We start from the raw sequence: 18,769 nt of genomic DNA, 5'->3' as shown, positions 1-18,769 counted from the left end.
TAATATTGAAACATCCTTACAGTCAAATAACATTGAATACCAAAAACCATTGCAAATAGTAAAAAAATACCGATGTTTTCTGATAAAATCTACAAAGAGTTTCTAAGTTAATCTTTGAATTCAGTTTTTCTCAGCTGCTTGTAGTTTTAGAAAAAATAAACAGCAAGCTGTGTAATTACTTTTATGTTTGAAACTTGACTAGAGAACTTATAAATTTCTTTAAAGTAATAGCTCCAAAACTATTAAAAATTAGAATCAGTTGTTTCTCAAGTTGAGTGCTCCAGAATGTCACTAGGTTTTCTGATTACAGAGAATATGTAACAGATGTATTCATGTATAAATGTATAAATCTTATCTGCTTCAGATAAAGTTTGTTTAATCAAGTACTCATTAAAACGTGACCTTTTTACGGTCTTTCACTTGAACCTTTGTGATCCATTTTATTTAGCTTTGTGATTTTTTAGCATATTAGGCATGCTATGTTGTTGAATCTTTAGTTTTTAATTAAGGAAAATAGAATAATTTTCTTTAAAAAAAATTCTTATTAACTCAGTTCAAGTTCTACTCACCTTGCTCTTAGAAGGAGTCTTTCTGAAAAGGTCCTTTACAAATCCAGAATATCTATTGTTGTCTTTCATAGACTGCAATAGTTGCAAAATAGTAACTTTATCTAAGGCTAGATGACCTTCCCAAATGAAAACATATGGTGAACACAGGTATAAGTTATAACTTATGAATAGTAGTTTTTTCTATACCAAAGAAAAACTGGCTACACAGTTTTGCCATGCTTATGCTACGTTGCTTTCAGATGAAATTATAAAACTTTGTGCGGTTTGGGAAAAAGTGGTTTTCAGTATAATGCTGAAGTCTTATATTAGTCCTGCTATAAATTTGTGAGATATTTCAAAAATACTAACAGAGTTTCACACTGACCAAAAAACTAAATAAAAATGGATGCTAAAAAATAGAAAGAATGTTTTTTATCCAATGACAAACTTATTGTAACTCCTAAAAACAAAATCTCAGAATAAGACAAACTTTGAAAATGTCTCATCATAAGCAAGTAGAGCTTGAAACTAAATGAGTTGTTGGTCTATTCTTAAAAAACATACACAAAATCTTCAACTCTTCTTACCCCTCTCTACTAGCTAGAAGAGACTCAACTTTTGAGCGATAATAGAACAGGATAGGCTAATTTGTAGGAATACTTCTATAGAAAAACCTTACATACAGTGTGATGTGCACATGCTTAAACGGTGACAAAAAGATATGCCACTATCTATTTTACTGCTGTAACTACAAACATGTATGTGTAAGATTCAGACCAGAAAAAACCTACATTTCACTTCAACAACTCATCAAGGGCTTAGGAGGATTATCTGCTAGGATATAATCACGCAAGCATTCTATTGTAAGTTATATTGTTTTCATATTCTACATACTCATGCATGTTGTTGTTCAGAAATTAGAAGTATCTTTATAACTGGTTTTTGTCTTTTACACAAGAATCTTCATACTGAAAAAAGATAATCAGTATCTTATCTCCAAGTTTGTATTTCATAAAAAAAGACGAACATTACTTTTTAGTGTGGTAGATTCTGCCTGCAAACAGAGATATTGAATTTTTCTTTCTAATTTAATCAATATTGATTACTATTATTGGTACTACTACTATTGATTCTGCTACTACCACTAATGTTACTACTACTCCTATCGTTAAAACTACTACTACCGCTACAGCATACACTTCTAATATTATTACTATCGAAGCTAGTACTACTACTACCGCTACTACTACTACTATTACTACTACTACTACTACTACTACTACTACTACTACTATTACTACTACTAGTATTAATACTATTGTTACTGCTACTACTACTGTTACTACTGCTACTACTATCACTATTACTAGTATTATTACTACTACTACTACTTCGATTATTACTACTACTACTACTACTAATACTGCTGGTACTACTACTACCACTACTACTATTACTGCTACTACTACTACTACCACTACTACTACTATTCCTACTACTACTACTATTACTACTACTACTACTACTAATACCACTGTTAATAATACTACTACTACTACTGTTACTAGTACTACTATTATTACTACTATTTTTACTACTACTACCACTACTACTATTACTACTACTACTATTACTACTACTACTTCTACTACTACCACTACTACTATTACTACTACTACTATTACTACTACTACTACCGCTACTACTACTATCACTACTACTGCTACTACTTCTTCTACTACTACTGCTACTAATACTACTACTACCGCTACTAATACTACTATTACCACTACTTCTACTGCTACCGCTACTACTATTACTACTACTACTATTATTATTACCACTACTACTAATACTACGAGTACTACTACTACTGCTACTAATACTACTACTACTATTACTAATATTATTACTACTAATACTACTACTACTGCTGCTATTAATACTACTACTACTACTACTACTGATACGAATACTTATATGACTAAGAATACTAATTATATTATTAATAATACCGCTATTACTACGTCTAATACTGTTAACATTGCTATTACTATTTTCATTGCCAATAATAATGCAATTATTACTTCAATTAATATTAATACTGCGCACACACAATCAAACACACACACAAACACAAACACACACACACATATGCACACACACATACACACACACAAGCACATGCACACACACCCACAAACTCACATGAACACACACACATGAACACACACAAACACACACATATGAACACACACAAAAACACACACAAACACACACACACACACACACACAAACACGCACACACGAACACACAAACACGAACGCACAAACACATGCCTGCACACACGCACCATACATCAGTTTTGGTGTACTACATTAATGATGTTTCTACAGTTACCACTAAAACACCTCTCTTTGAGAAAGGGTAAAAAAGATCTATTTGCTCTAATTAGTTTTTTCATTTTCCTTATATTCTACAAGCCTTAAGTTTAAAAAAGAGAGTCAGTTCAAAAGAAAGGGTGCTATTCAACTATTTTCATGCATAATAAAAGTTTCTAAAGCAGTCTAGGATCCCAGCAACCTCTTGTGTATACGATAAAAGGGTTTGAACTGTTAAAAAAAAACAAATAAAAGATGTTTGCCTAAAAATACTCACCTCCTCATAAAGTGATTTTAGATATTTGCTTGTTGCAAAGGCTTTGAGATCCAGGCCGTGTTCAAGAAGGAGATTGACAAAATCTGGAAGATTTTGGAGTAGAGCATCAGTAGCTATTTTGTGAAGGAATGTTTCTTCTTTCAAAAACTGTCAAAAATATAATAAGTGTCTAAATGATAAAGTTACAAGTTTTATTATACTGTAAATAAAATTAGCGTTGTAAGTGTTATCAGTAATTAACGCCGGTTATGCTTTGATTGTCTTCTAGTGTCGTCATAAGTCTCATTACTAATGAAAACAACAACAACAGCCACAACAGCAAAAACAACAGCAGCAACAACAACACTAACAACAGCAACAACAACACAAACATTATCATCATTACCCTCAGAATGGTCACCACCACTATTATCACAAGAAGAACCAGTAAAAAAGACTGTAGCGGTTATGTGAGCAAAAAATATTGTGTGAGAACAGAAATAAAAAGAGGCAATCGGTTTAAAAAATGGCAAGCAAAAGAAAATAGAGAAGAACCAGGTTGATTTAACTCAAAAAGAAACAAAGTGCAAAGCTTTGCTGCAGAAGAAAAGGGAAAGCGAAAAAGCAAGAACAGACAACACGGTAAAAGAAAGATAAGGAAGAATAAGTAAAGCTTTAAGGGAAATGATTAAACATACAAAGCAGAGTGTTAATGCCCCAAACATATCACATTCTCTCGTTGCTACATATTACTATGTTTGTTTGTTGCTCCCAATGATCTATTGATCGGTTTAATGATCAATTAGGTTTAAACAGAAATTTTTAGTTTCGTGCAAGAAAAAAGGAAATTACTTGGCGATAGCGATTGCCATGAATATCAAAGATCTTTTCGCTGGCATAGTCTGCTTGATTCCAGGATATGGCGAGCCTCATTTGAGCTTTCATCTTAGATATATCCAGGTCAACTTCACGATAGAGGGCAGAAAGGATGGCTCTATCTAATCCGATTTCATCGGAATCAATGCCTAGCTGGTTCAAGTCGAACACTGATATCTACATAAAGTGCAAGTGCAAATACAAATAAGTGCAGAAAACTAAAAGCAGAGAAATTCAATGGTCCGAAATATTTCTGATCAAATAAAAGTATTAAAGTTAAATTAAACTCAAAGTTATAAGTTTATTTTATGTTTAAAAATTTTGACTCATACTAAAAGTCAGTAAAACCTGCTATAAATATGTTCTATTATTATATTTTTATTAAAAAACAGTTTTAACAAATCAAAGTGTATACAGCTATTTTAGTGCATGATTAAAATAAGAGATACATCACAGAGTTCAAATGGCATTACAGAGAACATGTAAGAACAACTCATGCGAGATACGAGTATTAGTGACAGAAATAGTTATTTTCTTGGGAATTTCGCAGGATCTGCAATATATGCCCTTTAATAAAACTGTTAGAGGATTTACTGAAGATTCTTGAGTAACTGTTTGCATTGTCACATTGTATTGTCATTGTATCATCTGTCAACATCATAGCAATGTCAAACTTGGTTAAAAATTAGTTTTCTAAAAATAATCATGTAAGAATTTAAAACTTTTTTTTTTATAAAAGTGTGCCACTTTACTCGAACTAAAGGAAAGCAATTGTTTTTGTATGTCAACATTTGACCAGGTATATTCCCTTGCTACTAATATATGTATACATGTGTATATATATTTGTGTATATATATATTTGTGTATATATATTTGTGTATGTATATATATATATATATATATATATATATACATATATATATATATATATATATATATATATATATATATATATATATATATATATATATATATATATATATATATATATATATGTGTGTGTATATGTATATATATTTATATTAATAAATAAAACATACATGTAAAATACATATGTTAATTAAGTTTTAACAGGATTTATATTTTACACATATATAAATATACTCATGTATATATATACATATATACACTCATATATATATATATATATATATATATATATATATATATATATACATATATATATATATCTATATATGTATATATATAATATATATATATATATATTTATATATATATATAGGTCTATATATATAAATATATATATATATTTTTATAAATATATGTATGCATGTATATACAGTGGAACCTCGGATTTCGAACGACTCGCAGTTCGAACAAATCGGAGTCCGAACAAAAAATTCAAGAAGTTCTTGCTTCGTAGTTCGAACAAAAATCGGAGTTCGAACGCCGGTACAACGCGTGAGTGCGTATGTGAGAGTGGGATGCTGAGCGGCGTACGGGTATAGATCGCTCTATCCGTGACCAACTGTTGTCGCATTGTCCGAGATTAAACAAATGTGTAGCAAATGGGCCGAGTTACAAAACTTCGTCGAACTCTACCACCCCGAATGCTTCAGCCACCAGAGTCATCAATGACTTTAACGACACTATCATGAACCACATCCGAAAAGTGTTAAAAAGAAGGCAGAAGCAAGTGTCATTGGATAGATATTTTAAGAGAAAAGATCATCCTGTAGCCGAGTAAAAAATCCTAACCATAATTCTTTTCTTTATCCTTTTGTTTTATTTTTACACGTTCATGTTAGCGTAATCTTTCGTACGGAAGATTACAACAACGCGAACGTACGATTAGCCTGGGTTACATTTATGTTTATGTTATTTGTGTCTTAGCCATTTTGCTTAACATTTTCTGAGATGTACATTGCTTTTTATGTGTTGGTCAGCATTTTAATGTGCAATTTCATGCATAAAATAATGTATAAAATACTAAAAAGATAAACGTTCAGGGTGTTGGAACGGATTAAAACTTATATATATTAATTCTAATAGGAAAACCTGTTTCGGATCTCAAACAACTCGGTTTTCGACCAACCTTCTGGAATGGATTATGTTCGAGAACCGAGGTTGCACTGTATGTATATACATGTATATATATACATATGTAAAATATATCGACTGTGTGATTTAAGTTTGAAGTCATTTCGCTTTTTATTGTAGTTTTAAAATAACTCAGCTACTTTCATTATATTCCACTCAAAGATTCTCCTCCTTAAGGAGAGAATATTTAAAAAAAAACATACATATTTGTGATAATTTTTAATGGTTTTAAGTGAGGTCATGACATCATCAGTTGTATCCTTTCCCATGACACTCTGATATATTTCTGTCAGCTTCTCATCTGGTATGCTAAAACATCAACGTGTTAGAGATTAGCAAAACTCATAAAGTACACCAGCGAATATCTACTGAGTTTTTTTAACTATTGCATATTAGCCTTTACAGTACATGTACTTTTTCTGAAATACCTATCAAAATTGAAATTACAAAAAATTCATTCGATTTTATTACAGAGCATCAGTAGTTTTCTATTATCAACTATATTCATATTTCTATCAATGAAATTTTTTGTATCATACTCTAACTGCAAATAAGTTTCAAGATTAAAACGGAAAAACTTACTTGCAGTTGAAATGCTATGAGCATTCTAACTGCAATTAAGTTTTGGTTGATAATAATCTTGCAACATTTTTGCAGTCAGATCACATCAAATATTGAAACTATCTCCAATAATGAAAAGTATCCTTCCTCTCTGATAAAATTGACTATAATCTTTCCAAAGTTCATTTTCAAACTGCAAGTGTGAATAGTTCACTCAATAGTTCACTCAAATAGTTTCTAGCAACTAATTTGCTGTTCTCAGTGTAAAAAAATATCGATGCCTAAAGGATTACCTTTCTACATTGTTTCGTCGTTTACAGAGTGCCTTCATTTTCACCACTACCCCAGCAGCTCTTCCTGACCCAGCAACAACCAGAAGAGGTATACGTTCAAGCAAACTTTCTGAACAACCTTCCAGTGAACCATCATCTCCATCTACCAGAAGGGTGACCCTCGGAATGTGTACCACATTTCCCTCACCTAGGTCATGGTCACATGACATTGGAAGATAATTCAGTGTTACAAATTATATTTCATAGCAGAAATAGACTCCTTCTAACTTATGTTGTGCTCACCATAAATGTATCTGTAGTTAGTACATCGAGCCAATCAAATAGGCACCACTTGCCCATTGGCAGTAAAGTAGCTCTGCTCACGTTTTTCACTTGTGTTCATGTTATGATTACATTTGCATGCAAGTTCATCTTATGTTAGCGCTACAACCACTTATCATTGCACTCCCATATAGAGTAAGTTGTAATAATTACATCGCTTGGACCTCCAAATGCTTTGATGCGCAGACGGGTTGGAGTCTAAACTTGATTTACAGTTAGATTTGTAGGATTTATCTGACCTACAATTCTGACTGTAAATAGAGTTTAGGTTTTGAATTGTTTGCAAATCAACACATTTGGAGGTCCAAGCAATATACTTATTGCTACTGACTTTAACCGGTATGCAATAATAAGTGGTTGTAGCTCTAACATAAGATCAACTTCCATACGAATGAAATCCTAACACGAACACAAGTGAAAAGCATGTGTTGCTGTCTAAGGGCGAGTGGTGCCTTTATATATGAATCTTTCATGTTTAGCTCCACTCCTTTTTCTTGCTAAGCTGGCCAATGTCCAGCTGGCTACATTACCAAAAACCTGGTAATCTGAGGTTGTGGTCCACATGACTGGCTAGCTTTGGTGGTAACCACTTACTTTCTGAGAAAATAACTTCTTTCTGCTATTCTGGTTGCAGCTCCATCACCTTAAAAATTTTTCCAAGTTTCTAGAATGTGGAAGTTTGGAAGTATGCTACTTTACTCTGATTAACAAATACTAGTTCATTTAACTTGTTTTCCTAATTTAATAAACATATGTAATATGTATTTAGACTTTAGAACTGAACCTCAATTAAAGAAATTGGTCTCTTTTGTAAGTGTTGGTTAACAAACAATGGGTTATGGTTCTAATCCGTCCAAATTTGCAGTATTTTATTTGTGATTACTACATACGTTTTTTATAAACAAATATTATTAACAAATAACCATAAAAGGTAAAAAATATTGTATACCAACATATTGATTTAGCTTAATATATTATTTGTCATTACCAAAAAATTTCACGCCAAGGAAGTTTTTGTATCAATTCACTTAAAATATAAATTTTTCACTCATAAATATAGTAAGTTTTAAACACTCATATACTTTTAAACACTCAGAAATTAGTCACAACAATGAAAAAAATAATAATAGTATTTTAAGTCAGTTTTTAAAAAATACAAAACTATTTATAGGGTTAAAATCCTTGACAGTTAATTTTTTTTCTCAAATTCATTTCAAATGATGGTTTATGGGTGTTCCATGTTCAAAAGACCTTGATAATATGCTATTATCTCTGCTATTTGAGATAATTCATAAACATTACATACAATCAATAGCAATTTGTTAGTTTTGCAGCCCCTGAGATTTCTAATAAATAAGTTGTTTTAACAATTTCATTTTACTCCAATTAATTGTGCATGAGCTGGTCTACTATACAATAATCCATGTCAATCTAAAGGTTGCATACTAGAGAATATTTCACAAAACCCTAGTGAATAGTTTAAAAAATTTTATACCCTCACCTGAATTGGAATCAGCGCTGAAAAGTCTATGGGAAGTCAAAAATCTTTCAAATTTGTGCCTCCACTTGCTTTCCCCACCAAATTTGTTTGTTGATCCATCGTCTACCAAAATGAAGTGAGAGTGGTTTGGATCTAGTGGCTCAGTTCTTTTGACTTTCTCCCTGTTTGTGTTTTCTTGTGAGCGATGGTTTTTCACGACTTCTTCAATTGAGTAATTGGCATCAAAGTTTCCTTCTCCCTATGAAAAGATAACTTTTAATTTTTTTCAAAAATGTCATGTACATTACAAGGAGCCTAGACAGCTGCTGTCACACATTCATGCAACAGAGCTATGGAAACAGAAAACTATTAAAGTTTTCTTCACTTTTATGGCAGTGAGAGTCTAGCATTAATTCCAAAATGAAGTTGAACTCGTAGTTCAATGAGCATCTGTGTTCACTGAGCAAATTAATAATAGTTGGTTCACAAATAATTGGAATCACAAAAATGATATAACCAAAGATTTATTTGTACTATTTTGACTAAATTGACCATTGAACTTGTGTGTCTAAAAATATGATGTTACAAACTGTAAATCTTTAGCAGAAATGATTTCTACAACAAGTAACTTGTACAACAAGCGGTTTTGGTAACTCCCCCATGTACAGCTGAGCAAAATACTTGACACTATTTTAGGTAGTATATATTTTGGTAATGCTAGTAATTTGTTGTTCTTGAAATGACAGTATAGCCTACTGTTATGTCTCGCACAACTAATAAAGGTGATAGAGGGTTTGAAAGCAGTTTAGGGGCCATCACATCAACAATGTTGATTCATTGTCAATGTAACGGTTTTCTAATATTGAACATCAGTGTTAATATTTTATGGCAAGTGTCATGCAAGTGCCAAGTATTATTGGTACTTTGCCAACAAACGTTATGCTTATTAGCTAAAGCTTTATACAAGCTAGAATATTATAGTACTGTCTCATTGTAGCTATTAATGATGCTTGTAGCTTTTTACAAAGCTTTTCTATGACCAAACATATAAATACTTGGGTTTTCTGTTATAAAGTCAGTTGTCTCTGGAGAGTGCAATAAACCACATTTCTCTAATTTAATACTCTATTTGATTGCTTCTGTGCAGAAACATAACAGAAGCTAATTGGCGACAAGGATTTCTCTTCAAAATTGCACCACTATAATGGCAGAAGTAGCAGACCTGATCAAGCTAATGCAGAAGCAGCAGGAGGACCAGAGACAGCAGCAAGAGGAATACAGACGTCAGCAAGAAGAGCATAGACAACAGCAGCATGAGGAGTTCAAGCAGCAACAAGAGGAATACAGACGTCAGCAAGATGAAAGAATGGAGGAGAATAAGAAACTGATGGAGCTACTACTACAAAACCTACAACGGAAACAAGAAACAGCTGCAACCGCTGTTCCAGCCTTCCCAGGTTTTGACCCAACAGCAGAGCTACTAACAGATTACATAGACAGATTCAACACCTTCATTGCAGCAAATTCTATTCATCAAGACAAGATTGCTGGCACTTTTCTCACCAACCAACAGCCTACACTCTACAAGCAGCTTAGTAATATGGCAGCTCAGCTTTCAACACCCAAGCAGATCAACGACCTCAACATGGATGAAATACTGGAATTTCTCAAAGACCAGTATGACCCTAAGCGCTTCATTGTTAGAGAGCGTTACAAGTATTGGAGTGACATGCAGAGGAAACCTGGAGAAACTATTCAAGAGTTAGCTGCCAGAATTCGTCAAGATGCAACTACATGTGCCTTCATAGACATTACAGATCCATTAGATGAGGCTCTCAGAACAAGATTTATCTGCTCTGTAAACAATGAAGCAGTTCTCAAATCTCTCTTCAAGGTCAAGGACAATGAACTCAACTTCAACAAAGCTATACAGGTAGCACAAGAAACAGAAGAAGCAGCTAAAGTTGCCAAAGAGACAGTTTATGGAAACTCGTCTAAAGTCAACAAGGTTGCTCAACAGAAATCAAGATACAAACCACTCCAGAAAAAACAACTCTACACCTGACAAGCAGAAGGAAGGAAAGCTATGCTACAGATGTGACCGAACTAACCATACAGCGGATGACTGCAGATTCAAAGCAGCCACCTGCAACTTTTGTTCAAACAAGGTCACATAGAAAGAGCATGCAAGAAAAAGAAATCATCTGCAGCAGGAAAACCAGTAAAGATGATAGAATGCACATCAACCAAGATGGTGAAACTTGCTGAAAACATCAAACTGGAGGGAGACAACTTCACACTTGAACTGGACACTGGAGCTTGTGACAACTTCATCTGTAAATCAATATGGGAGAAGCTAGGAAAGCCAAACCTAAAACCTACTACAGTTAACTACAAATCAGCCTCAGGACATCTCATAGAGACGCTTGGCAGATGTGAGCTAACTGCCCAATTGGATGCACAGAAAGAAGTCAGACTACCATTTGTGATTAGTGCTGTACAAGATCTCAACCTACTAGGAAGAACTGCTATACAGCAACTAGGCATCTCTATTGATGACAAGCTACAACAGAACCTTGTATCAACAATCACAGAGAACCAGCCAGATGGGAGGTTACAAATCAAGTGTAAGGAGATGTGCAAAGAATTTCCAGAAATATTCAAAGACGAGCTAGGATGTCTCAAGAACTTTGAACTAGAGATAAACTTCAAACCTTCAACAAAGCCAGTCTTCTGCCGACCCAGACCAGTTCCTATTGCCTTGACAGAAGAGCTCAACCAAGCATACGAAGCAGGTGTAGCTAAAGGCATATGGGAACCAACTCAATTCAACCAGTATGGAACACCAGTTGTACCTGTACGCAAATCTACAACAGGTCAAGCTGCAGGGAAGATCAGAGTATGTGAAGACTACTCCAAGACTATCAATAATCAGCTAGAAACACATAGGAAACCTATCCCACTACCAGAAGATCTAATCAGAAAACTAGGTGGAGGCTATTGCTACACAAAGATTGATTTAGCAGATGCCTACAATCAAATATTGTTGGCACCAGAAAGTCAACGACGACTAGCACTATCAACACACCGAGGAGTACTACTACAGAAGAGGTTGCCCTTTGGCATAAGCTCAGCACCAGGGTATTTTCAAGAAATCATGGAGCAACTGACACAAGACCTCCCAGGAGTAGCAGTATACCTAGATGATATACTAGTGAGTGGAGCCAATGCAGAGAGCCATCTACAAAACTTACGTCGACTTCTTCAAAGATTAGAAGAAAGAGGGCTCAGATGTAGAAAAGACAAGTGCTGTTTTGCTCAACCGACAGTAGAGTATCTGGGACACAAACTCACTTCAAAGGGAATCACTAAAGGAAAGAAGGCATATGCAGTACAACAGATGCCAGTCCCAACAGACTTAACTCAGCTAAGATCTTTCTTAGGAGCTACACAATTCTACAGCAAGTTCATACCCAATCTGTCACAACTCACAGGACCATTGCATAAACTGACACGCAAAGGAGAGACCTGGAAGTGGGGCACTGAACAAGAAAAAAGCTTCAACAAACTGAAAGATATGCTATCAACTGATAGTGTCTTAGCACACTTCAACGCAGATCTTGACATTGGAATCTCATGTGATGCTTCAGAAACTGGACTGGGAGCTGTACTATTTCATCGTTATCCTGATGGAAGTGAGAGACCAATAGCCAATGTTTCAAAAACACTGACCAGCACACAGAGGAAATATGGACAAATACAAAAAGAAGCTCTCTCAATCATATTTGCTCTAAAGAAGTATCACCAGTACCTGTATGGTTGACGGTTTATCCTGGTAACTGACCACAGACCTCTTCTCACACTTCTAGGACCTACCAAAGGAGTTCCAGCTCTAGCAGCCAACAGACTAGCAAGATGGGCACTGGTACTAAATCAGTATGACTACACCATAGAATACAGATCTACCCAGCATCATCAAAATGCAGATGTCCTCTCAAGACTGCCAGTTGGACCTGATGAAGAGTTTGATGCAAGAGAAGATGAGGATGATGTTGATACAGTATGCACTATTCACACTATTGGACAACAGCTCAACTCTACAGACTACAATGTTCTAGCAAAGGAGACAAAGAAAGACCCAACACTAGCCACAGTAATGCGCTACACAGCAGAAGGATGGCCTGGTAACAAAGAGATGAAGGAGACTCAGCTGTCACTCTTCCACAAGATCTCAGATTCACTTTCTATCACTGAAGGTTGTCTTCTATATGGCAACAGAGTAGTCATTCCTGTCAAGTTACAACAGGAAGTATTAAAGATCCTTCACCTTGGACACTTTGGAATGGAAAGAATGAAGAAGCTAGCTCGAACTGCTGTCTATTGGCCTCGCATTGACTCTGATATAGAGGAGACAAGCCGACAGTGCACTGCCTGTGCGGAACACCAGAAGCTTCCACAGAAGTATCCTATACATCTCTGGATGCTACCTGAGAAGCCATGGAGTCGTCTTCACTTAGATCATGCAGTAAACTTCATGGGCAGCCAATGGCTAGTGATGATAGATGCCTACTCAAAGTATCCATGCATACACAGGACTTCATCTACTTCTACCAGAGCTACCACAGATATCTTAGAGGAGATATTCGCACACTTTGGATACCCTCACGCCATAGTCACTGACAATGCTACCAGTTTCACCTCAGGAGAGTTTCAGCAGTGGTGTCAAGAGAGAAGCATTGTTCACCTCACTGGAGCACCCTACCATCCAGCTACAAATGGCGCAGCTGAAAGACTAGTACAATCCTTCAAACAAGCCATGAAGAAATCGTCACTCCCACCTAAATCTGCACTACAACAGTTCCTGATGCACTATAGAAGGACACCACTTCCTACAGGATACTCTCCCAGTCAGCTGCTGAATGGAAGACAGATGAGATGCAAGATTGACACCCTATTGCCATCACCCGCACACATAGCACAGTTTCATCAATCCAGAGAAGTCAACCGATCTGCAGAAAAGACAGTTAGCAAGATACACAGCTACAATCTTGGAGCACCATGCTATGCCTTGTATCATGGACCTAGACGCAACAGACAACCTAGATGGGTTCCAGCCATTGTTACTAAGATATATGGAACTCGTAGTCTCAATGTCAAAGTGGTACCAAAGGGACCTACTTGGAGAAGACATGTTGAACAACTCAGACCAAGATACTCAACAGAAGAAGACCAAGACCCTGGAGATAAACCTGATATAACAGAGGAGACAAAACTGCAACTACCAGCCCCTACAACTGTAACAGAGCAACCTCCGTCTAGAAGAAGACCACGCAACCCTCGTCTACCTGATGGAGATGAGTATAGCAGAGACAAACCCCGAAGGTCTAAGAGAACCAGAAAGAACCTTTAGCTTAGTGAGGAGGTGTCATGCAAGTGCCAAGTATTATTGGTACTTTGCCAACAAACATTATGCTTATTAGCTAAAGCTTTATACAAGCTAGAATATTATAGTACTGTCTCATTGTAGCTATTAATGATGCTTGTAGCTTTTTACAAAGCTTTTCTATGACCAAACATATAAATACTTGGGTTTTCTGTTATAAAGTCAGTTGTCTCTGGAGAGTGCAATAAACCACATTTCTCTAATTTAATACTCTATTTGATTGCTTCTGTGCAGAAACATAACAGCAAGATAGCACATTGCTATATTGTTGGTAGGTCAGCTAAGGTTTTCAAAGTAAGGTATGGGTTTTTAGAGGTAAAAAGCTTTTTGTTTGAAAATCGATTAATACTTTGTCAATAATAAACCTTTTTTCAATTCTGCACTTCAATATACTTTAGCCTTCACTCTGAGTTCACTAAAGTTATGTATGCATATTTAGTACCATGATGCCTTTAAGCCTGTGCCGCTCTGCCACAGAGCCCCAGGCAGCAATGCCGAGTAGTACTATGTTATTCATAGAATATGAGCCTGTGGCATCCAAATGATCCTTAACCGCAGAACCAACCATCTCATGAACACCATTTTTTGATCCAGGCGTCAATATCCAGACACCTGAAAAAAAACATACAATAGTACGGGGAGTAAAAAGAAAATTTCTATGTGATCTATCCATATTTATTACAGTTCTCTATAATTTCAAATTATGAAACAAAGTTTTTGATCACTTAACGTTGATTTTAGACTGACTGAAAATTAGTTAAACTGAGCAGTTTAGTTTATTTTTACATATTTTTGATGATATACAAAGATATCGACTTTTTGGGCTTGGAACTTCTAACCAAAACACATTAAAGGTGCACTAAATAAACTTGTTTTTTGTTCAACTTGTTCATGTTGAACACCTGAATGAGAAAAAAACAAGTAGGACATAAGGTCAGTACGGAATGTAATTATAGAGCTAAAGCACAATGTTTGGCTTAACTATGTTTCAGTACATAGGGCAGTTATCAACGAGCTCATAAAACATGTAGCTAACTAATACCCGTGCATATTTTAATATATTCTACAGAGAATACCGGATAGCCTGCTTTAATTGATCGTCTGCAAGAAGCCAACCTTTTACATGCCACAAACTAACCTGTAGTCGTTGCGAGGTCAATAAGACCCTGTTTAAACATAATACTGGATCTGCTTTTGTCAAATTGGAACCTCTCTGCTCCACCCACTATTGAGACAACTAGTTTTGGTTTAGGCAGCTGCCAGTGTTTAAGCAGAAGATCAAGGAGATCAGCTTGGTCATCATCATCACTCAAGCGAATATACTTTAAGAGAATTTTATGAAAGTGTGAATATATGACTACTAAACAACAGTAAGACAATATTTGAAATTCAAGAAGAGAAACCACAACATTTGGTGTATTTAGAGGCTGACAATTACCAAGTATAACATAACAAAGAACGATGGTAGCAGATACTGACAAGCTTAATAACAATTCTAGTTTTACCATGCTTTGGTCAAGTTCAACTATCAAATTTTTTAAGTCTTTGCAAATGCAAAAATTAAAATGACTAAAACTGGTATGGCTTGGTGGTATCTATAGGTTTCCTATACAAAAGTGGCACCTTTTAGTTCTAAGGAATACCTTTTAATTAAAACAGAATTAAGATTTGTTCTCATGGCACTAATTGAATTGTACGAAAGTTGCTCTTGGGGTTCCCTCACAAGAAATTCTTGTGTCATGCTTATTTAAAACTGTCTATTTAAAAGAGCTATTTGTGAAATTCGCGAGTTTTAAACTTTTTACCACTTCCTCTGGTTTCATAAATAAAAAGTTTGAACAAACAAGTTTCATTAAAACCTAGTTTAAAAGGGCCAATTTGAATCTATTTATATAGCGTTGTAAACAATTTTGACCAATACTTTCTAAAGATCACAACCTTTTAGAGTATTTTCAGAGTATAAAAAATGTTTGTAAAGCTTGGTGTTTGATCATAGTTACACAGAAACAAAAAATAAACCCGAAAATTTAAAGTTATTTACTGCTATTAATGCAATAAAAAGGTACTGTACGTTACTCTTCAAGGAAAGCTGTTTTGGTTTGTTCCTTTCTAAAATGAGACTATATTTGAAATTGTCTTAGTTTAAAAATGAGTTTTGTAGGAAATTTTGCATGCTTTAGTATAAAAACTGAATAATGGTTTTGACACTTACTGGTGGTTTGTATTGTTCTTCGGTCTTCTTTCCAAATCTGATCCGACCAAACGCTTGTGTTTTCACAACCTCATGATGAATTGAACTTATGTCAGTTACATGGTCTTCATGGCTCTCATTAATACTTCTAAAGAAGTAAGATATGATAAATCTTTCACGCATATATCACAGCTCTAATCAACTGAAATCATATTTTGCTGACTTTAAAGTTTTAGCAGCCGCAAACAATCATTTTAACTCAATGCCCGTCTGTCAGTATCAACTTAATTATCAAAGATTTTAAGAACATTTTCCTTGATAAGTCCGAGAAAAATACAGCTGAATATACTTGAAAAAGGAAGAAGTAATTTTTTTTCTTGAAATAGTAATTCAGGAAATATGCTTGCATATCAATTACGACTTCTACTGTGGAGGAAACTGACAGCTCCATTTACTCTCCATAAGAACGCATACACCAAGTGTATCAACAATGAAAGTATATTTTTGTGTAATATACATACAGTACATGAAGTTTATGTGTGTGCATACAAGTAACAACATCCAGAGAGACTCCTCTATATATTTGTTCTGGCCTTCGCTTCATGCTTCTCATGTATCCAGGTAGTGAGATAGGCTCTGCCTTCTTTAAACTCTCGGCGAACTGTTTCTATGTTAATTAGCTTGATGCAAAAGCTAGCTCACCTACGACTGAGTCTCCTGCTGCGGCAATGAGACTTAATCCGGTTGTGACGATGACCGTAATGATGACTAAGCAACTGGCCCTGATCCCGGTATTCTGCCATGACAGCACTTTATTTTGCATTGGTAAATTTAAAGAGAGCTGCTTGTGTACACCTTAATTTTTTTTAGAAGAAAACTCTTTGGCAATCAAACCGTTTGCAGAAATTGCGAAAAAGATTTATTCAGTTCAGATACATTTTGGAAATTTGGCAATATGTAAATTTGTAAACCTCTTTATTAAAAACCTTCCAAACTGTGCTAATGGCCAAATATTACACTATGAATTTTAATATAGATCAAATTAAAAGCACCACAAAATAATTTGAAAATGTTCATTCTACCAATACAATCACACAAACTTGTAAAATAAATCAAACTGAGAAAGTGAATGACTTTGGTCTATACAAAATAGCTGATGCAGTCTAAAGCGCGTTGGCTCTGAATGGCAAATTAAAGCTTTTGGAAAATAAAGACCGCTGTTGGTTTCAGAAAAGACAGTGATGTTAAATGGCTTATACCAAATGGAAACTGCAAGTCATTCTTCTCAGACATCCATAATCAGACCTAAGTAAAATATATGTAAGTTTAGTGACTTATAATTGAAATCCTGAGCAGTTTATATGTGTGGTGGAAGCTAGCCAGAACAGTCTGCTAAGTTCATTGACAGCTGGTCAACTTTTTGAGCTGTAACTGGCTGGAAAAATATACAATCATTAAAAAATGAAACAATTTGCCAGCCAGTAAGATACAACCATCGATTTATCTTCCCTAGAGTGATCACAGTGCCTACAACAAGCATTTCCGGTGACAACGAGGAGCGTTTAGGCCACACTCCTTTTTTGATCTAGTCAATTGTAGTGATTGACTAGATCAATGAAATTAGCCATGAAGATGGTTAAACAAGGATCATCAATTTCTTTGTATTTTGAACTTCTTTGTGACAAGAACTAGGTAAAACCTAAGGCCTGGTCAGACCATAATCTGCCATTCAGCGGGGTGTTCATAGTTTTATATGAGACAAAAACTTAGGGAAACCGAAAGGCGTGGTCAGACCAATTTCTCCCCCATTCAGCCAGGGTATTATAAGGGAGTGATCATCATAAACAGACAACACCGCACAATCTTGGATTTTGACAGATGAATCTTTCTTCTTGTTGACAATGATATTTAGCATAGCTCTTACTCTTCTAACTCGGTATCGTTTAAAAAGATAACACGTATATTTGCAATTTAAAACACTTTATACTGCATCTCAATACATATATATATATATATATATATATATATATATATATATATATATATATATATAACTGATGTTTTTAAATTATTTTGCATAAAATAACTGATATTTCCTTCCCCTTACCTCCCTCTAAAATCGGTCAACACATATCTACATATCAACAAATGTTATATAAAAACAAATTTTGTTAGTTTTATTTTTTTGGGAAAATTTTTTTTGGATTCAAAACAGCTCGGTGTAAAGGAATTTGCCAGCCTTTACTTGGCACGATCTAATCTATTTCCTACAGAAATAAGTTGCGGGTGATTTCGTGCAATGTTTTATTAGCGAAGGTAATTCAATAGTTGAGGGTCGTACGACCATTTGCTCTGC

General features: G+C 34.9%; 1 protein-coding gene across 1 annotated transcript in view; it reads right to left on the bottom strand.

Moving 5' to 3' along the window:
* Window positions 1-17,216, bottom strand: part of LOC137402449 (transient receptor potential cation channel subfamily M member-like 2) — a 33,266-nt gene extending 16,050 nt beyond the window's left edge. Inside the window, exons 1-10 of the mRNA XM_068088949.1 lie at window positions 17,116-17,216; window positions 16,435-16,561; window positions 15,361-15,544; window positions 14,665-14,834; window positions 8,801-9,038; window positions 6,979-7,165; window positions 6,328-6,433; window positions 4,039-4,239; window positions 3,208-3,354; window positions 570-641 (exon numbers count right to left, since the gene is read on the bottom strand). Of these exons, the coding sequence (XP_067945050.1) occupies window positions 570-641; window positions 3,208-3,354; window positions 4,039-4,239; window positions 6,328-6,433; window positions 6,979-7,165; window positions 8,801-9,038; window positions 14,665-14,834; window positions 15,361-15,544; window positions 16,435-16,561; window positions 17,116-17,216 (1,533 nt within the window). The remainder of the gene's footprint in view (window positions 1-569; window positions 642-3,207; window positions 3,355-4,038; window positions 4,240-6,327; window positions 6,434-6,978; window positions 7,166-8,800; window positions 9,039-14,664; window positions 14,835-15,360; window positions 15,545-16,434; window positions 16,562-17,115) is intronic.
* Window positions 17,217-18,769: the final 1,553 nt, after the last annotated feature.

This window comes from Watersipora subatra, chromosome 8 (genome assembly GCF_963576615.1).
Source record: "Watersipora subatra chromosome 8, tzWatSuba1.1, whole genome shotgun sequence".
In the NCBI taxonomy this organism is placed as follows: domain Eukaryota; kingdom Metazoa; phylum Bryozoa; class Gymnolaemata; order Cheilostomatida; family Watersiporidae; genus Watersipora; species Watersipora subatra.
This window is presented reverse-complemented; position numbering and strand designations above follow the sequence as displayed.